The sequence below is a fragment of the Phodopus roborovskii genome, unplaced genomic scaffold (genome assembly GCF_943737965.1).
Source record: "Phodopus roborovskii unplaced genomic scaffold, PHOROB, whole genome shotgun sequence".
Lineage (NCBI taxonomy): Eukaryota > Metazoa > Chordata > Mammalia > Rodentia > Cricetidae > Phodopus > Phodopus roborovskii.
The window spans coordinates 8,784,461-8,805,364 of NW_026126636.1; the positions used below are offsets into that span (position 1 = coordinate 8,784,461).

At 57.3% G+C, this 20,904-nt stretch overlaps 1 protein-coding gene across 1 annotated transcript; it reads left to right on the forward strand.

Moving 5' to 3' along the window:
* The first annotated feature begins 3,496 nt into the window (after positions 1-3,496).
* On the forward strand, positions 3,497-20,370 carry Erfl (ETS repressor factor like). Its single transcript, XM_051207153.1, has 6 exons — positions 3,497-3,628; positions 16,071-16,150; positions 18,488-18,722; positions 18,939-19,134; positions 19,250-19,367; positions 19,900-20,370. The coding sequence occupies exons 2-6, from the start codon at positions 16,084-16,086 to the stop codon at positions 20,343-20,345; spliced, it is 1,062 nt and encodes a 353-aa protein (XP_051063110.1). The 5' UTR covers positions 3,497-3,628; positions 16,071-16,083; the 3' UTR covers positions 20,346-20,370.
* The last annotated feature ends 534 nt before the right edge of the window (positions 20,371-20,904 follow it).

A 20,904-nucleotide genomic window follows, 5' to 3' on the forward strand; every position in this document is an offset into this window, starting at 1 on the left:
TGAGTATGGCGAGGTTGCTCCCCACCACAGCCTCTCCTCACCCCCCTAAGGGTCATTAACACCCCGAGGGCGTCCTTTCTCTGTGGGGCATTAACTACAGTTTTGTGCTCCAGCAAGCCCCCCTGGGGAACCTAACTACAGTTTAATGATCCCCCTCCTGTGAGATGCTTCCTACAGGCAAGAGGGTGTTGGCAACGCTGCCAAAGAATGACTACACAGACCCGGGGTTGGGGGGGGGGTGACACCTCTGCACAGGAATGCTGTACATGCCTTGACAGCTCCAGTTTTACGGTGCACCTACTGTGTGCCTTGCGGAGGGAGCATCTCGTGCGCGCGCGCGCGCGCACACACAAACACACACACACACACACACACACACACACACACACGGATGGCTGCTTTTTCCCTGTAGCCTCTCCACCCCTCAGGGTCCCAGAGAGGGAATGTAAAATCTCCCAAAGGTTCCCTGAACCAGAAGGCATTACAGAGATCAAAGAGGCACTTGGGGTGGGGGAGGGGGGAAACAAGAGAGTCCTGAAGGATCAGATGCACGTTGGTCATTTCTCCAAGGGCGAGAGAGGTCCCCTTGGAGGAGCGGGGAGTGTTCTGTACCCTGGACTGGACACTGTAAACTCTTTAACGATGTTAGAATCGCTGATATTTCTGGCTGCACCCCTCCCCAGACAGGGGGGCTGTCTTCACCTCTCCTATGGGGGCGGGGGCGGGGTTTAAAGTGTGAGGCCTTTTGGACAGCCTTCCTCAGCGGTCTTATGGGTGTTGCTAAAACTCCGAAGATTTTACTTGCATGAGTGGTGCAGGGTGCGGTGTGATAGATAGAGTGTGTCATCCGGGTGTTACTTACAGCCCGAAGACGTTTTTCCTTCATAGATATCTTATCATAGGACACTTCATGACCATAAGTGCAGCAGTTAATGGCTTTTCTTTTCTTGCCCCTCCCCCCCTCCCCCACACAGCCAAGGCTCACCTTGAACTCCAGATCCTGTTGCTGTAGCCTCTGGAGGCAGGAGTGAAAAGTAAAACACTCCCCAGCTCCTGGTTTCCAGCTAGTGGTTGGTTTTGTTTTGGTTTTTTGTTTGTTTGTTTGTTTGTTTTTGAGACAGGGTTTCTCTGTGTAGCCCTGGAACTCACCCTGTAGACCAGGCTGTCTGGAACTCACAGAGATCCTCCTGCCTCTGCCTCCTGAATGCTGGGATAAAGGCATGCACCACCATGTCCAGTCCAGCTAGTGTCCTTGATGCTCTCTGGTGGAGTTTAGCTTTCTTGACAGGTATGCGTGCAGATCAAGGAGTCACATTTACCCACAGTAGGTCATTTCTTTAGAGGGTGTCTCATACAGTTGAGGAAGCTCTGCTTCACAGAGAATGTCCCATGGCTTTCTCCAGAATATTCAGAATCCTGCTCTGGAAAGGGGCGGGGGTTGCTCTCTATCTTTGGGGAATATCACCATGCAGCCAGTCTTCAAGTGCTGGAATAGACACCCCAGGGTCATGTCCATCACCCCAGAGGGCTTAAGGGCAGCCCTAGTGAGGGTCCATGGTCAATGCTCCCCCCCCCCCCCGTTTGAGAGTGGGGGTGTGGAGAAGGGAGTGGGTTGGGGAGGGCTTCTACTACCTCCTTGAGTTTGAACAAGGTGGAATGGGATTGGCTAACCCTAGCTTTGCAAGTTTTAGTGGATTATTTGGGGAACTGATGCTCATAGCTCAGGGTTTGGCCCTCCCACCATGCTAAGGGGTAGCTGTCATGTTACCCCATTTTCAGATGAGGAAACTTAAGACTCAGGGATGATGAGTGACTTGGCCAAATGAATGGTGAGTGGGAGGGGGCAGACCCTCTCTGACACAAAAGGAAGAACTCTTACAACACCTTAGCCTCTGCTCTTGAAGGGTAGTTTGAGTGATGACTGCCACACAAGGCTTCTTGGACACAAAGTATCTATTTTTGGCCATGCCAGTCTTACCCTGAGACATAGTTGCCCCTTCTGAGTTAGGTGGCTCTTTCCTCCAAAGAATGAGGTCCTGGAGGCTAGGGTGTGGTGGCACATGCTTGTAATTCCAGCATTTGGGGGGGGGGTGGAGGCAGGAGAAGCAAGGGAAACCAAGGCTAGGCTAAGCTAAGCTACCCTACAGAGTAAATCCAATCCAGCCTGGGTTACATGGGTCCACCATAAGATACAAACAAAAAGACAATGAATTCTTGGGGCTTGGAAGCAGGGAGGAGCCTGACCTGGGAATGGTGATGCCGACTAGAGAAAGAGGGAGGTTTTATGAGGGGAAAGAGAGTAAGACGGTGGCCTGGTAGAGGGCAAGGTCAGCTGCAACAAGAGGACCCATGGGAGAACTGCTCCTGGGGTCCTGAAGATGGTTGATATTGTATTTCAGTGAGAGCCAACTGGGGGGTTTCCCTCGTCACAGCAGGTATGCACTTGGGAGACCTACATTTGGAGAGACCCGGATCAGGTGTGTCGTGTGTGTGTGTGTGTGTGTGTGTGTGTGTGTAAAAGAGCTCAATATGTCCACCCTGGGCTCTGTTGGTGATTGTCCAGTATGCCAGTAAGGGTCACACCATGGTGTGGGGTGTCACCGTGTAGCCCTGAGTCTGTGCATCTCAGTACTGTGTGGGTGGATCAGGGAGGGGTTGGGGGGTTGGGATGGGTATGTGTGGAGCGTGTCTAGAATAGAGGGCACATCCGTGCACTTGTGTGCATGTCTGCCTCTGTGTTTGGCGGTGTGTCCCTATGCCTAGGCTGTGTCCTGTGTGTGTTGTGCATGGTCTATGTCACTGTTTCTATGTGTCCCTAAGTCCGCTGTCCAGGCAGTGTGTGTGTGTGTATGTATGTATGTATATATGTGTGTCCATCCATCTGTCCTTGCATAGGCCCAGCTTCGCCTCTGTGCTGCAGCGGACCCTCCACTAGATCCTGTCCGTCCGTCTGTGAGTCTTCCCGGTGTAGGACAGGGAGGGGGTGGGGCGGGAAGGGGAAAGGTGTTGGGGGTGTCTCTCCGCCCCCACCCCACCCCCACTCTCTCAGTCCCGGGATCGAACCTTATTTAGAGTCGCAATTCGACATCTGTTTTCAAATTTGATCAGCTCTGAACTTTATTTTCCGAGTTTGAGGAAAATTATATTCCATCGATCGCGCGCCCGCCCCCTCCCCCGCACAGCCGCCGCCGCCTCCATATATCTGCGCGCCGAGCCGAGCCGGGCGGCCGCGAGGGCGGGAGAGCGCGCCGCGCCGCGGAGGAGCGAGGGAGGAGGAGGAGGAAGAGGGGCGGCAGGAGAGGAGGGGGCGCAGAGGCACGGTCCCCCGCGCCCTGACCCAGAGCCGGGTTCCCCGCTTCCCGCGCTCCTCTGCGCGCGTCTCTGTCGGGGTGTCTCCTCTGCATCTCTGCAAGCACCCTCGTCTCTGTTTCCCTGTCTCTGTCACGCTGTCTCAGGGACTCCCAGACCCCATCCTCTCGCTCTCCACCTCCGCGGGACTCCGGGCGTCCCGCGTCCCTCGCCCCGCGCTCCGGGGTCTCCTTTCCCAGGACGCCGCGGGGCCATGGCTGCGGGATCCGAACTTTAAACACTTCTCCCCGGACCGGAGCAGATGCGCAAGGCGCGGAAAGTGAGTGAGCGCCGCAGGCCGTCTCAGGGGCGGGGATGAGGGGCGGGGATTGCTGCCCGGGGCGGGGGGCCCGGGCCGCGGGAGGTGGCCCCCAGAGACGCCGGGGCCGGGATTGTGCCCCAGGCAGGGCAGCCTGGGGGTCGCGGGCAGCAGGGTGCGGCTGCGCCAAACTCTGGGGAGGTGGGAGGGAATCCCTCCGGAGCAGCTCGTGGACCGGGGCGCGAGGTGGGAGGGATGAGCGCTGGAGACAGGACCTTGAGACGGGGGTACTAGGTACGGAGGTGGGGGGCGCGAAGGGGGTCAGTGTCGAAGCCTCGGAAACGGGATCAGGACAGACTATACGCAGTGTGACTATTTGGGATGGGGACTGAAGGCTGACTTGAGCTTGGGTCTGGATATTCAGGCCTGAGGAGTGTGGATATTTAGGACCAGAGTGCCATGGGGTTTAAAGGTCAAGTCTGAGGGCTTGAATATTTGGGACCTGGGCTTAGAGCCTAGAGTCAAGGTGTTTGGTGCTCAAGCCCCTAGCTGTTTGGGGATGGAGCTGCCTCGTCGGGGCTGGGGAGCGGTACCGAGGATTGGGATTTAGGAGAGAGGAGATCTGGGTTGGGGCTGGAGTTCAAAACTGAGCATCTACAAAATTGGATCTTCATATTTGGTGCGAGAGGTCACACCTTCTGTGGGAAGGACTATTGGAGCCCACCTGGGGTCAGCCCATTTGGGAGCAAGGAGTGCCTAGCCTTGAACTTTGATGTGGGGATGTGCTGGGCACCGTTCTGTCTGTGCATTCCACAGCCACCAGCCCTGTTGGGTTACCTGTGCCGCATCTCCTCTCCTCACCGTCTCTGTGGGCATCTCTGTGACTTCTTCCAGCTCCCCCAGGAGCCAGGAGTTGACAAACTCCCAGGTTCTGCCTCTCTAACTCTTTATCTGTCTGTCTCTTACCTCCTGGGCACTAACTCCTAGACTACCCCTCCCAGAATCCCTGTGCCTATCTCCACGTCTTTCTCTCTTCCGCGGGCATCTCTCGGTCTCTCACTATCTCTCCGTCTCTGTCTCTCCCAGTATCTCTGTCTCCCCCTCGCTGGTTTCCGCTCAGATTAAGCCGGGGACCTAATTCCAGGCCCAGGATCGAATTTTCTGGCAACAAAGGGAAATAGCGAATCGATCGGTCGCTCCGGAGATTAAGAGACAAGCGGCGCGCGGATCTATCACGGCTAAACGGCCCCCCCGCCCGCTCCCCCCGCCCCGCCGGCCCGCCGAGGCCCAGACGCGCTCCGCATCGCCAAACAGCCTCAGGAGCCCGAGCTGCCCGGCAGGCCCAGGCCTCCCCAAGCCCAGAGCTGGAGCCGCGGGAGGAACCTGTGAGCTCGAGCTGGCTCCTGGGAAGACAGGCACACCTGTGCTTCAGGTAACACCCTCCACCCGCACCCTGACGACCAACTCACCGAGTTCTCCACATCTGGACCTCTGCCTAACATGGCCTGCTTGACCTGTCACAGGGTCCCTTCATCTATTTCTGGGGCACTCACAGGTCCTTGCAGGTAGCCCTTGACCCTTCAAGCCTGCCCCAGAGATGCTCATTAGCATAGAGTCTCTCAGTTAACAGGAGCCCTGTCTGCTGCCTCTCCCGAGTTACACCTGTTTTCCAAAAGCTGAACCTCGGCCTGAATCTGTGGCCAATTTGGTTTTTTATGTCTCACGGTGCCCTGCAACACCCCAAATCTTTCCCTCAGCTGTCTTAGTGAATTTGTTTCTCACATCTTTTATATTTATTTAACCCATGCAATTTCCTCTCCAGAAGTACCTGTTTACCTGTTACACACACACACACACACACACACACACACACACACACACACACACACACACCTTCCTTTGCACAGAGCTCTCAGTTACAGCATGACCCCACCCACCCTCCTCTGCCACCCTTATACCTGACCTTCCAAAACAGCCTCAGGCCACCTAGGAACACTCATGTCACTCTCTCTCTCTCTCTCTCTCTCTCTCTCTCTCTCTCTGTCTGCTGCCCATCTTTTCTATTAACACACTCACAGGGCTACAGGACTGCAACTCAGTTTACAAAGCACTTGTGTAACAGGAAGCCCCGGGTCCCATCCCCAGCACTCCATAAACCAGGTATAGTGATATTTGCCAGCACTGGGGACGTAGAGGCAGGAAGATCAGAAGTTCAAGGTCACTCTTGGCAAGCTTGAAATCAGCCCAGCCCGGGGCTACACAAGACTCTGTCTCCAAAAACAAAACAAAAGTACACTTTCTGCCACCGTGTATTCCAAACCCACCTGTCCCGCTGGTCCCAGACAGCAGAGGGCCCACTGCCTGCTCTCCGCCCCGCCCCAGAGCCCTGAGAGCTCAGTCACCTGTACATCTGTCCCCTGCCACCACGTGGGTCCTCCTCACACCTGTGCCTGTCCGGGCCTGCAAGGTCTCGTCCACTAAGGGTCTCTCACACCTGCACGCTCGCTGCTCCCAACTCTTATCCTGTAACATAAGACCTTTCCAGTCTTTTGGCCACGGGGCTCCGCGCCTCCCCCACCCCCCTACACGTTTCTCGCTCCTGTGCCTTGGATGCCCCTTTCTTCTCCTCCTTCACACGTGTTTCTCCTTCAGCCATGTTTCTCACGCCATCTTCCCAGGCTGCACCAGGCCGGCCACACCCCCTACGTCCATACCAATGCCTGTCCCTCACCGGTGTACCAGGCATCGCCTCTCTCCGCCTCTCTAAACTGTTCTCTGTCACAAAACTCTTTCTCAGTATGCTCCAAAGGGGACACAGACTTCTGGGCAAGCCCCCTGCCCCCGTCCACCCGGCTGACTCCCTGTGCTGGCTCTACGTCTGTTTATTGCTACACGTTTAGTAACCCTCAATTCTTGGTGGGCATTCCGTGTGTTTGAGCCAGCTGCCACCCCAACCGGTCATCTTTGCCATCTGCCCTCTCAACCTGGTGCTCACATCCTAAGGACCAGACCTTCAGAGCCTACCTTGCCTCCAGTCCCATCCATCCCAGAAGGACTAAGAGGCACCTGTCCCTTCTCATAGCCCTTCTCTACCCAGCTAGGCCCATAGGGAACACGTACCTTCTTGAGAGCAATACCCGTAGGCCTGCTAAACACATGTGATACCTGCACCCCGCCGTCTGTATGCCTGCTCCCTGCACGATAGAGACCTTCCCTTAAGCAAGGCCCGGTGACAGACATAGGCCTGTTGTCCCATCTGCTTCAGAGCCTAAGGCTGAAAGCTCTAGAGTTCAGCCTGCCTTTGTGAGACTCTCACAAAGGAAAATCAAAAAGTGGGTTTGGGGGTGTAGCTCAGTGGTAGAACACTTGCCTTTCGTGAATGAATAAAACCCTAGGCTCGACTCTAGACACCGGAGATACTTAACTTATTTTGAGACAGGGTCTCTCTACATAGCCCTGGCTGTCCCGGAACTCACTCTGTAGACCAGGCTGGCCTCGAACTCAGAGATCCACCTGCCTTTGCCTTCCCAGTGCCGGGGTTAAAGGTGTGTGCTAACACACCTGGCTTAAAAGACTGGGGTATTCTAAGTGTCTGGGTGATGCGGCTGTCACTGACGGACGTCATCATCTCCAACTCTGAGCAGCACCTATTCACACAACCACAGGGACACGCCCTCTCCCATGTTGGTGATGATGGCATGGATGACAGCTGATTCTAAAACCATCTCTGCGACAGAGCATCATCCACTGGCACAGCCATCCCCATGGGGCCATTATAAAGCAGGTGCTTGACTTATGTCCCCATTTTACAGAAAAACAAACTGAGCTCAAAGAGGAGAAATCCTTTTCCGAGGTCCCAGAACCTGGGCACTGTGGAAGAACTGAGTTCGACTTCAGACATGGCCTTCCTAGCCAAACAGGCTAGCCTGCTCCCATATCTGCCAGCTTCCTCTGCAGGCACACCTCTTCATCGCAGCCCCTTAGCAACCCTTGCTTCCCCATCACCAAGAACTAACCAGCCTTCCCTCTTGCTGTCGGGGTGCCCAACACTCTGCCGCTCCTGGCTTTTACAGACGGGCATTGAACTCTGGGACCAAAGCTGCACCTCATCCTCTCCCGTGGCCCCTCCCGACACACGCCCAGACACCCACCCCTCTCCACAGGGTCCTCTGGCTTTATCTGCTTTTGCAGCTGCCACCTTCTCCCTTTGTGCCATTGCCTCAGGCTGCCGGTCTCTGCTTCATGGGCCCTGTGTCTTTTAGTGTTTCTCCTTGTCCCCACTTTTTTTCTTCCTGTGATTGTGGGGATGTAACCCGGGGTCCTCATGCATGTCAGGAAAGAATTCTACCATTGGCCTAAGTCCCAGCAACCTCCCTTTGATAGAGTCTAAGGTAGCTCAGACTGACCTTGAACTGACTACGTAGCCAGCCTCGGCCTCCCAGGCGCTGGGATCACAGGTGAACGCCATCATCCCTGACTTCCAGCCCGGTTCAGTTTTCAGACAGTTGTTCAGGCTGGCTTTGAACTCACTCTGTAGACCAGGCAGGGCTCCAACTTGTAGTCCTCTTGGCTGAGCCTTCCAAGTACCCAGGACTCTAGGCCAGTGCTGCCTGGCTTAGCTCCATGTCTCTTTGTACATCCGAGTCTCTCTCTCTCTCTGAGTTTTCTACAGCCTGCCTCTGCCTCTTCTTGTCTTTGTCCCCTGTGTTTCCCTTTGACAGTAGAGATACTGGGGTCTTGAAATCAACCTGACCTGCATTTGGGTCCAGGCTTCATCACTCATCCTTTTTGGACTATGTGCAAGTTAGCTTTCCCTATCCAAGCCTCAGTTTTTATATCTGTGAAATGGGCACCACGACGGCAGTTCTCACCCTACAGGTGCTGGCAAGATGGTGGTGAGGGAAACTCCAAGACCAGGGTTACATAGCGGTTAGACTTTCCCTCGGCATCCTCTCCTGGTCCTGTCTCTTATCCAGGGCCACCACGTGGCCTGGTCAACAGTTAGGAGTATGTATGTATACGGTGAGGAGAATGGATCAAGAGGTGGGCAGGGGAGTCCCAGCCGCAAGGCCTGGGCATGGGACTGGTGTGGAGCTGGGGACAGGGATCGATCCGCCTCGGCGGCAGTGCTAGGGCCAGGATTGCATCTTGTCACAATAATTTATTGCTCTCATCCCGTCTGATCGATGGCGCTGAATTAGCACCGAGCCTGATGCCCCCGGAGCCCCGAGCCTCCCTCAGCCTGGCCGGACCCTGCCCCTTATGGGATCCCCATGGCAGCCCAGCTCCCAGCGCCCAGCGCCCAGCTCAAGCCCACCCAGGCCCCTCTGCTGGCCCAGGGGCACCTTGGGCCCTGCCCGCCGAGGCTTCTCTCCTGCTTCCTGACAGCCCTCCCGGGGCTCCAATGCCGGTTCTCTGCTCCTGACTTTCTGTCACCCACTTCTCCCCAGTTGGCCCCAGTCTGCCTGCCTCTCTGGATTCTCTTTGGCTATGTCCCAGTATCCCCTCTAGGGTTCTTTCCTGACCGCCCCACCCCACCCCCGACCTCTCTGATTCCCTGACCTCCTTGTCCTGTTCATCTGGGTTCCACCAGAATATTTGGCCTGTCTTTGCCAAACCCAAAAGAGAACCCACAGCACCACTGGGCCTTGCTGCCCGTTCTAGAAAACGCTCAACCTAGCCACTGTCACTGACACTCACTGACAACATCACAGTCGTTTTGCTACATATCCAGGGCCTGTCTAGGATGATGGGGGCCTAAGCACCAGCGTGCTGGTCTACTTTTGGGGACCCTTGGGGATGAGGCCGGGGATGATGCCAGGACTTAGGATCCGCAGGGTGAAAAGGTGGGGGTTAGGTACCAGGATGGGGATGGTGGTGGGGTCCAAGCTGGGGGTGTGGTAGTGAGGAGGGGTGGGTTTCGGAGTAAGGGTGTGACAGACCTTAGGGGACACCACTGCCTCAAGCCTGAGGCTGGGTAAGGCACGGAGGAGCGAGCCATGAATCCGCACTGGTTGTGGCGGGTGGGGGGCACATGGGGGTCCATCGCAGGGAGGCTGGTCCTCTGTCCACCTCAGCCCTGCTCCCCCTCATCCACTCTGCCCTAATCCCTCAATTTTCCGCATCTCTGCCCCCTCCTCTGCTTCCTCTGTGACCCAGGTTCTCCGGTGGGTGCCCTGGCTCTCAGCTTTCCGATTTGCTTCATATCAGCCCTTTCCCATCTGGAGTGGGATCTTGCTCTGCTGGTCTCTCTGTCTCTGTGGTCCAGCTTCCTCTTTCTGGCTTCATCCATTCTGTATGTCTTGCTCTGCCGCTGCCTCTGGCCTCATGGCTCCGGTTGGCCCTTCCCCTCTCTGTGTGACCCTCTGTGTCTGTTACCAACCCCCAGCCTCTGCCGTGAGGGGTGAGGGGTGAGGGCTGGGCCGGGACTGCTTGCACCTCTATGTCCTACCCCTCCCCCAGCACTGTTTTGTAGGCGGGGTGCGTGGCACTGCGGCTCCCACCTCCCTGGGGACTCTCCCTCACCACTGCCCCCACTGACATCGTTCTGCATGCCTGCTGCAGCCCCAGAGACATCTGTGCTGAGCCTGGGGCTCCAGGAGAGAGAGACAGAGACCCAAAGAGACAAGCATGGCTCCAGACAGAGATCCCCAAAGAGAGAGAGAGACCTGAGTAGGTGGGGAGCGAGTCTCCATTCCTGTCCTCACAGGCACTGGGGTCCCCTGCCCGCTGCCTGGTATGACCTGACCCCCCAAATCCGGTACCAGCTAGACCTCTTCCAGGCCCCGGGCCGGTCCTGCACTGAAGTCTTGTCACAGGTCCCCTGGAGTGCCTGTGTCAAGTGTTGCTTCCCCAGGCACAGGGGATTAGGGGTGTGTGTGTGTGTGTGTGTGTGTGTGTGTGTGTGTGTGCGCTAGGTCAAGGGGCTGAGCAAAGCCACGGCACATCACGTCCACGAATGTGACAGCCGAGCATGTGTGTGTCTAGGGTGCTGTTTGGTGTCTCTGCATCATGTACAGGGCTATGCAGGGCTGAGTGACCAGGGCAGGAGAGCCCGGCCCTGAGGGTAAGGAAGGTAAGGAGACTGAGTTCGGGAGAAGCGTGGTGGAAGGGGACACTGGCAGTGGGGTTGTTGAGTATGAGGGGCCCACCAGGGATGAGCAGTAGGGCATAGCTACAGAGGTGCCCAGACCTGTGTCAGGCTCCGGCTGGCTATGTGGCAGATTGATTTTGGTGGCTGCTGCCTCTCTGAGCCTGTGTCTGACTCCGGATGCCAATGGTGTTCTCTGTGTGCGTGCACATACAGTCATTTGGGAAGCAAAATGTAGTAAGCTGGATAGAATGTTGGTTTGCAGCTGTGTGTGTGCGTGACCAGCCCTGAAGAGTGCTAACAGCTCTGTGTGTGTGTGTGTGTATGTGTGTGTGCGCGCGTGTGTGTGTGCATGCACACTCACGTGACCTTGTGGTTGTTGGATGCTGCATGTGTATACAGTGTGAACTTGTGCCAATCCTGTGTTTATGGTGACATGTGAGAATGTGTGGACCTGTGTGTCATGGGTGAACATAGAGGTTAAGGGGGTTTCAGTTCTGGCATGTCCTATGTTTGTGTGTCCCTAAGAGGTAGCAAAGGCTGTGTCATGTGTTCAGCATCTGTGTGTGATGTGTGGAATGTGGTATCTGTATGTAATATGGGGGTAGCATGGATGGCATGTGGTAGTTGAGGCACATACCAAGTGGATTGTGTCTTTGCGTGGTATGTAGTTTCTATGTGGTCTGTGTGTATAGTATGTGTGTGTCAAGGGTATGTGTACATATACTATGTAATAGATATGTGACTTGTATATGTTTGCATGGGAGTGCGGTGTGGTATATGTAATGTGTGTCATTGCTATGTGTATAGTATGCACAGTATGTAGAAGGAGTATATAGTGGTATGTGGTATGTATATGGTATGTGTACAGCATGTATGTGGAGAGTATACAATCTGCTGTACATGGGGTGTGTGTGTGATATGTTGCATGTGTGTAGTATGTATATGGTGTGTGTGTGATACGTTGCATGTGTGTAGTATGTATATGATGTGTGTAGTATGTGGGAGGTGAAGTGTGGGTTATTGCCACAGAGTGACTCCCTCTTAAGGGCCAGCCCAGAGCACTTGGTTGATGAGAGCGAGAGCAGGGATGGAAATTGGGTGAAATTTGACACAAGGGTGGCAGGTACTGGTATGACAGCTGCCTCTAGGAACTTCCCTTTGCCAGGACAGCCATAGACCTCCTGCTGTCTACGGGGGAGCAGCCGCCAAGCCAGGCTTTGTATACACCAAACATGCCTAGAACCTGTGCAGAGACAGGTGTGTTGAGCACAGGCGCTCCTGTGGTAAGTGACTGCAGGGGTCACAGCTCTGCACTGGTGGGACAGGGTGTGTACTGCCCATGCGCAAGGCTTCATCATAGTCCAGGCCCAGCAGCATGCCCATGGTTTAGGGGTGTGCATGTGTGTGTGTCCATGGCTGAGCAGCATGGCTGTGCATCTGTACTGTGTCCACACGTGTCCACACAGGCATGTGGTGTGCAAAAGGGTGTATGCTCCAGGGTGTGTGTGTGTGTATGTGTGTGTGTGTGTGTGTGTGTTCGGGGGCAGTGGTAGGAGAGGGGTCTTGGGCCGCGTCTCTCTCCTCTTTAGACAGAGCCCTGGAGAAGATATGAAATTTAAAAAAAAAATCAATTTTCATTCCACTTGTGCAGATTGTGTTAAGGGGAGGTGGGGATGGGGGGGGCTGGGTGAGGGATGAAGGGGCTGGGGGCGGTGTGAGGCCTGAGGCAGCTCTCGAGGCAGCCAGCGCAGCTTAGAGAAATCAAAACAACTGGTTAAACCCCAGCCCAGGGGGCTGGGGTGATGGGGTGAGGAGACAGAAGCAGAGAGGCCCAGAGGGACAGAGAGACTACCCAGAGACAGAAGCAGAGGTACACAGAGAGCAACAGCAGACCCTCAGTGACAGGCAGACAGACAGAGACAATGAGGAGGACGTGTTTGAATATTGAACAGTATGAGGCACACACACACACACACACACACACACACACACACTCGGGCGGGGGGGCGCTTACGAGAGGCCCCATGAGCTTAGGTCTCCCCTCTCTGGGGGTGGGGGCTGCTGACCACTTCAGTTACTGGGCCTGTGGCCATGTGTCTGCCATGAGTGTGGCCACCGGAGTTTGCCACACTGTTGTGTCAGTCAGTCTGTGCCAGGGGTGTTTTGTGTGTCCGTCTGCATGGGGCCCATGTGTGTGGGGCCCGCCTTTGTGACTCTGTGTCTGCCGCTGACTTGGCTGTGCCCCTCTGGGTCTGGGTGTGTCTCCGTTTCTCTGTGACAATGTCTATGCGCAGTTGTGTGCCTCTGACTGAAGGTCTGTGTCTCTGTATTTGTGGGCACTGATGAGTGACAGTGTGCCTGTGTTAATATGCGGCAGTCTAGTCAGACCGTGTGTCTGTTTTTGTCGTGGGTGACAATGCTGCTACTGTGGGACTTCGATGATGTGGGCGGGCTGCCCTGCACGGGTTGTATGTGACTATGGGGATGTGTGTGGCTCTGTTGATACAGAGTGGGTTTTGCGTGTGATGGTGGCGGCACTGTTTGTGTGACTTCGCTGGCCTGTGTGATGCGAACTGGGTACTTGCAGAAGGTGTGGGTCTGTGTGACTGTGCTTGGTGAGGAGCAGAGGGAGGCAGCCCCTGCCCACTCAGCCCCTCTCTCCAACCGGCTGCCTCACTCCGCACACATTCGGTGCCATGGCTGCGGGCGCTGGAGATGGGGGTGAGGGGGGTGGAGGAAGCAAAATAAAATTAAAAATTAAAGCTTGCCCGGAGTCCCCATCCGCACCGCGCCGGCCGGTGGGGAGGGGCGCGTGAAGCGGCTGCTCCCCCTCTTCAGCCACTGGGGCTGGGGCCTTCTGTCCATCTGTCTGTCCGGTGGCTCTGCCAAAGCGCCTGCCTGGCCCTATAGCCCCAGGCCGCGGGACCTACTTCCTCCTCGGGTCGATCAGCAATCAATGGGGCCAGGGGGGCGCCAGGGGCATGGGGAGATCAAAGGGGTCCCAAGAGAGGGACCGAGGGGCTGAAAGAGACCTAGAGACGTGGCGATGGGGACTTTGCAAGAGGCAGAGACTCAGACAGGCAGGCAGAGAGGTGGAGATCCAGAGATCCAGAAATGGAGAAAGAGCCCTGTGGAGACTAAAGTCCCAGAGACCCCGGGACACAGAGACGTGGAGCTCCGGAGAAAGGCTGGTCATGGGTGGAGACAGGCACCCAGCTGGGGGGCCAGCACCAGGCGTGGGGCGGGGGGGGCACAGGACAGAGACTAAACACAGGAGAGCCAGGGGAAAAGTGGCAGCAGAGACTGCACGAAGGCAGAGATGTGTGTGAGAGACGACGGGGGGGGGGAGCGTGGGAGCAGGGCCCGGAGCGCCGATCCCACGGCTCCTCGTTATAACGTGTCCGGAGGAGGCGGCGGGGAGTTGAAAGCGTTGGGAAGAGAAATCAAAACCAACACGGAAATGAGAGGGGCCAATGGGGGGTGGGGGTGGGGGTGGGGGAGGGGGGACCCAGAGAGGCAGCGAGAGCAGGAGGGGGGAGTGGGATGGGGGGTGGGTGTGGGGAGAGAGATAGAGACGGTGGAGACACGCGGGAGAGAGACGGGATGGGCGGGGCTGAGAGGGAGGGAGCAGGGAGGAGGAGGAGGAGGAAGACAGATCAGGGAGATGGAGGGAGAGAGGGGGCGTGGGGAGGTGGATGAAGTTGGGGGGTGGAGAAGGAAATAGGGGTAGGGGGCCAGGAGACAGTGCGTGCGGGAGGGGGCAGTGGCAGAGAATGGGAGTAGAGTTGGGGAGAGATGCGGGAAGGCACTCCAGGTGGAGGGAAGAGAGAGGCCAAGTGCGGGGACAGAAAGACAGAGTATGGGAGGGGTGGCCAGGGCAGGGGAGACCCCAGGAGGCCAAGGAGGGGTTGGGGGAGCTGTGGGGGAGGCTGCACACTGGGAGAGGGGACTCAAAGGGGCGAGGCGGGGCTCATGGCTATGTGGTTGGTATAGGAGAGATGTGTGGATCTCGGGGTGTTCTACAGACCTCGTGGGTGGGGTGTCTGAGAGGGTGCAGTCAGTCCCGGGTCTGAAGGGAGGGTGTGGTGGACTCCGAGTGCAGGCAGGACGGCTAAAGGACATTTTCGCTAAGGGTATCTGCAGTGAGTGTGAGGGGGCAGACGGCTAAGGGTGAAGGCATCGAAGGGCAGTGCTTAGGAAGGGGCAAGGTATCTAGGAAGCAGGCTTCTGGGGGACATGCGCAGGGAGGGGGCAGATCCAGGGGGAAAGAATGTCCTGAGGGGGAGATGATGTCCGAGGAAGCAGTGTCCGAGAGAGACCAGTCGAGGAAGGGGTGTCTATGTGGGGTGCCAATCTGAGGGCACTGGTGTCTGAGGGAGAGGCCAGTGTGAGGGGAAGGTATCTGAGGAGGAGTGCCCGCCTGGGTAGACAGGTGTCTGGGGGGGTCTATGGGGAGGGAGCATCTGATAGGGAGGCTGGCTGGTCTGGAGAATCTTCTTTGAACAGCAGGTTTGAGGCAGGGATCCATGGGCTCCGTTGCTGTCCATCCACAGGTTTGGGTGGCTCTACTTTGGGAGAAAGGGGAAGGGCTGGGGGTGGGGTTGGAGCTCCTTCTAGAAGGGGTGCCTGAGCAGGGGAAAGGGGACCTGAGGGGTAAGGATGGACGGAGAACCTTGGTGAGCGAGGGCAGGTTTGAGACAAGGGCAGGTGTCTGTGGGCTCAGAGGGCAGACTAGGGGTGTCTAAGGTGTGTGTGTGTGTGTGTGTGTGTGTGTGTGTGTGTGTGGTGGGGGTAGTGTCTACCTGGGAAGAAAGGCACGGGCTGGGCCTGCTCCTTCCAGACTGGCTAGCAGATACCCAGCCCTGCCATCTCTGAGCTGGCCATTGCTGCAGCCAGCGTGAGACAGAGAGGGAGCTGCGGGGGAGGGGGTCAGCCAGGTGGGGGCGAGTTTGTGTTTCCAAGCGATAAATCTGAAGTAGCTGGAGAGAGCCACACGCAGAGGAAGACAGAAAGACCCAGGGACCCGGGGATCAACCCCTTACTCCCCCAGAGCTCAGGTGGGGGGGCAGGATAGCAGGAGGTGGGTGGAGGGTGTTGAGAGCCCCCCCCCCCGCCTGCCTGCCGCCAGTGAGTGGTGAATGCTGGACCAGAGTGAAGAGGACCGGGTGGGGGGGGACAAGGAGGAGGGAAGGACCGAGGCTCTCCTTAGGGGCCCTGGGGCTGCTGGAAGGGAGCTTGTGGGACTGAGGGCAGCGGGGTGGGCTGGCTGGCGTCAGGTCAGGTTGAGGGCCTGGAAGGGGGTCCCACAGCACCCCCTGGCTGACCCTGTTGTCTCTGCTTCTCTCCCGCTATCCTGTCCCGCTTCTGCAGGGCTCGCTCGGCCATGGACTGTAGCTGCGTCTCAGACCTTCTCTTCGCCCCGCCTGCCCTTCCGGCTCTCTGGACCCCTGGTAACTGTCCTGTCCATCCCCATAGCTCTTCCCCCTCCCAGGGGCTGCACCCCGCTCCTTAGCTTCCCCCTTTCCCCCCCATCTGTCTTATGCACCTGTGAACCTGTCTGTCTGGGTCTCCTCCGTCAGTCCCCTGAACACAAACCCTTTCAGGAGAAACTTGACTAGGAACTTCGCGGCTCTCTCTCCCTGCCACATGCTTGCTGGGGCACAAGAGTTGGAGGTCTTTTGGAGGATGGGCGAGGTATGGAGAGGGATGAGGACTAAGAGGGCTGAGATCTGGGATTTCTCTGCCATGTGCTCCTAGCCTGCACCTACCCAGGACCTGCCGAGGAGCTCTAGGCTAGGCACGAGGTGAGGCACACAGCTAAGGAGAGGCTGCAAGGAGGTGATGCTCAGGCTGGAGAAAAAGGAGCTGTTTGGGCATTGCAGGGGTCACTAGCGGGAGTGTTTGGGAGCAACCGTTTGGCTGGCTGCATGGAGGTCCATTGTGGAGTGCTGGCGTGCATCACACTTGGGTTACTGAAGGGTCACAGAGGGCAAGTGTCTGTAGGAGACTTTGTGTGCCTCCTACACAGGACTGGACCGTGGAGGCCACGGGAGTGACCCTGGACTCTACATTTCAGGGTCATGCATGTATACATTTGCTGTCTGACAGTTTGTGTGCCTCGGCTTCGATTGGGGGTAAGGGGACTGGGTATGTCTGTCTCCGGTAGTCCATGACATTCTCAGCTGGTAGCTGAGGTACATTTTGGAGTGTGTGGGTAGATGACCCTGGGCATGAATATCGGTATGTGGCCTTGGTTTGGGGGCTGTGTCTCCCTCTGCCTGGTTCATGGAGTTGTCTGTGTCTGCCTGCAGTAGCAGAGCCTCTCTCCGGTGAATCCCCTGGTCTTTTGGTTGTGCAAATGTGTTTGTGATGCAATGGCTTTCCCAGGAAGTGTACTATGGGTACGGCTAGGCCAGTGTCCATCCAGACATGGCACCTGAGCTGGGAATGGCCCAGATTAAAATTCCTCTTCCATGGGGAGTGGTGAGAATGCCTGTCCTTTCCAAGGTGGGACATCACCTGCCCACTTACGTGTCAGAGGGCAGCCTGGGTGAGACTCTGCTCCTTTTGACTCCTGCCTCTGGAACCTCAACCCAGAGAGGGCAAGGGACTTCCCCCGGGCTGCACAGCAACTGGATACAGAGACCCAGCTCAACAGTCTCTGTCATACCCCACTCTGTGATGGCTTCCTGAGTCTTCTCCCCTTCTGTTGCTCTGCTCTCAGCTTGCTAGAGACCAGATCGAACCATGTGTTCATGCCTGGGCCGCGCGCAGGTAGGAAATGGAAGATGATGTAGAAGCTGCTGTGGACACTGGGACCCAGAGCCTTCTAGATTGGGAAGACCAGGGGTGGGCAAGGTCTCTGTTCCTGGCTTCTAGGTGCATATGGATAGTGGATCCAGACGCCCCTGCCGGGGTGAGGTAAACACCAGTGTTGACATACACTTGCCTGAATGTGGCCGTGAGAAGTTACTCAGTTGTCATGTGTCTGTCTGTCTATCTGGGGACTTCATGGCTTCATTCTCTGTCACACCAGGTGTTAGCTAGGCTGTTGGGCTCCTGTGTCTCCTTGTCACACACTTGTCAGTCGGCCCCTACAGAGGCCTTTAGCATGTGATTGTGCATGTTGCAATGGGTGGGTTTTGGGATCCTGGTATCTTAGGCGGCCTATATCTGGTGTCTGTGCCAGTGCCCCAGCAGGTGTGGTGCTTGGGTGTGGTTGCGTCCCATAGGGTAACACTGCAAGTGTCTGTGTGATGTGTCCTGCCATGGTCACCTATAGATCTGTGCCTGCGTGTAGACACAGCCTCACACTGGAGAGACACGCTAAAGGCAGGTACACAGACGGATACGGGCTGAGCGTGTGCCAGGGTGACACCAGAGGGCCCTTCGGGAATGGGCTGATTGACTGCAGGAGCTATCAGGACACAGGAAATGTCAAAGGCCCCTGACGGGGAGCGGGGTTAAGGGCCATCACTGCAGAGGGTGCACCCTTTCCAGCCCCTCCCCCCATAGCCATGGATACAGTAAATGTGTCCCTCTCAATTCCATCCCCCCCCTTCCTTGGCTGAACCTGGGGAGACTGCACCGAGGAATGTTGGGAGCACAAACGGAGGGGCTCTTTGCAGCTGTTTAGGCGACTTCCGGAGCAGACTCAGCATGGGAGGTCTGAAGAGGGACACACAGGCCCCTAAAGAGGCTCCTCAGAGACTGAACATCCCAGGCTGCAGACTCCAGAGCCCACCTCAGCTTCCGAACCCTAAGGCCTCCCTGTCTCCTGTCCCTAGGGTTTGCCTTCCCAGACTGGGCCTACAAGCCCGAGTCCTCCCCTGGCTCGAGGCAGATCCAGCTGTGGCACTTTATCCTGGAGCTGCTTCAGAAGGAGGAGTACCAGGGTGTCATCGCCTGGCAGGGGGACTACGGGGAATTTGTCATCAAGGACCCCGATGAGGTGGCCCGCCTCTGGGGCATCCGCAAGTGCAAGCCCCACATGAACTATGACAAGCTGAGCCGGGCCCTGCGGTGAGGAGGGGCAGTGGGCCAGGCTCCCATCATGCTCTCTTCTCCCTCCCCTGTCCCTTCTGGTCCCCAAGGGTGCTCCCCTGTATGCTAGGACTGAATGCCACTGGATCCAGTACTTGTGAGTGGAAGCTGGGAGGGGGGAGGCGACAGGAACTTGAGCCCAGCTACTGCCTCACCCTCCCTGCCCCTCCCCAGTACCCGTCCTCTCTCCCGCAGTTACTACTACAACAAGCGGATTCTCCACAAGACCAAAGGGAAGAGGTTCACTTACAAATTCAACTTCAGCAAAGTTGTTCTTGTTAATTACCCACTGCTGGATGTGGCTGCCGCCGCCACCGGCTCCCCACTCCTGTTGACCCCAGGTCCCTTTGGGGGGGCACACGGGCCAGATGCTCCACCCCTGACCCCTGAGGTAAGCTTGATACTGGTGTGTGAGGGCCGGAAGTGGGGTGTCTAGTGTCCCCTGCATCCTGATCCTCCCCACAAAGGGGGCTAAGCAGAGCTCCCTTCCCTACTTTCCTCTCCAGACCCTGCAGACCCTGTTCTCCACCCCACGCCTGGGAGAGCCAGGGGGTCGGGCACCCCTATTCTCCCCAGAGACGGATAAACTACGTTTGGACAGCCCCTTCCCATTCCTGGGTTCTGGTAAGGGCCTGGGGGTTGAGGGGATCTGCTCATATGGACAGAGAGGACTGCAGAGGACAGGGATGCCCAGGCTAGGGTGTGTCTGTGTGGGGTGAGGACATAACTTGCAGGAAGCCTGGGGTTACCAGCAGCGAGGCAGCTGGGTATGGCGCACACAGCAGCGATCCCAGCAGAGGGACACAGAAGCTAAAGACCAAGGTCAGAGCCGAGCTGGGCTGCACGCGGCATTCAGGAAGCCGAGGCAGGCAGATTACAAGCGGGAAGCCAGCTTGGCTTACACAACTGGACATCTCACAAAACCAGCAAGGCAGTGACCAGCTGCTGAGCAGCTGCGGGGTGCGGGGAGGGGGCTGGCAGGGAGGGTTTTGTGGGGAGACAGGTTAAAGGAATAGGGAGAAAATGGAGGTGAAGTGGGGGAGAGGTGGGAGGCGACGGGGAGAGCATGCAGGGGTACGCCCACGTGCAAGCAGGCCCCCAATGGCTTGTGGGCCAGCCTGACTTGTTCTTTATGTCCCCCCACGTCCCCCGCCAGGTGCCACCGGCTACTCCAAGCCCCCAGGCCTGTTGGGTCCGTATGGCCGAGCCTTCCCTGAGTACCCCTGGAACTTTAACCCATACCTCACCGGCCCCTTCCCCAAGCTGCCCCCCTCTCTCTACCCACCTCACTTCTACCCTAACCCTTTGGGTTCCCTGGGCCACTTGCCCTCTGCAGGGGCAGGGGGAGGCCCCATGGCTGCGCCCCTGCTTGCTGCAACAGGGGAGGGCCTGGGCCCTGAGCGCCCCTCGGGGCTGGCAGTGGCCCCTCGTCTGGCTCTGCCGGGGGCTGGAGGTCCAGAGGCTGCGCTGGGTGGGAAGGAGGACAGCGACTCCGAGCTGGAGATCACGGACGTCAGTGGCTGCAGCTCTGACAGCGAAGGCGATGAGGGTCTACACGTGGCCCCCAAGACCAAGTCAGGCAAAGGGGGGAGCGGCAGCTGAGCAGGTGCAGGGTGGGTTCCGTGCTGGCGACCAGGGCAGTCTGGTCTGCTCTTAGCCCCAGCCCAAGGCCTCGGACCAGCCCTTGGCACCTCCTCCAAACCCTGAGTGGAGGTCACACCTTCTCCACAGAGTGGAAAGGGACATGGTGGCCTCCAGTCTCTACCCCCAGGCTCCAATTTGAGGGGGACAACCACCTGGCCCCACTCTCAAAGTGCAATACGACGCCCAGCCTCCCCCGACCTCCTATGTGCCGTGATCTGCGTGTTTGTGTGGCCGTGTCCCCAATCCAGTGCTGGCCCCCTCTCCTGAAATCCTCCCACACAGGTCCCCCTGGGGACAGGGAGCTCAGAGCAATAACCCCGCCCCCAGCCCCTGCCCGGGGGGGGGCCCTCCCCACTGACCCCCCCTTGAAGTCCCACAGCCACTTCCAGAGTTTACTACAAAAATAAAAGAACCAGAGTGTGAGATGTGGGCTACCTGGTATTTTGGGTGACCAAGGGGCTCCAGATGGGGGGGCACACCTCATATATGCCATGTGTGTGTATGCAGTCACTGTTAC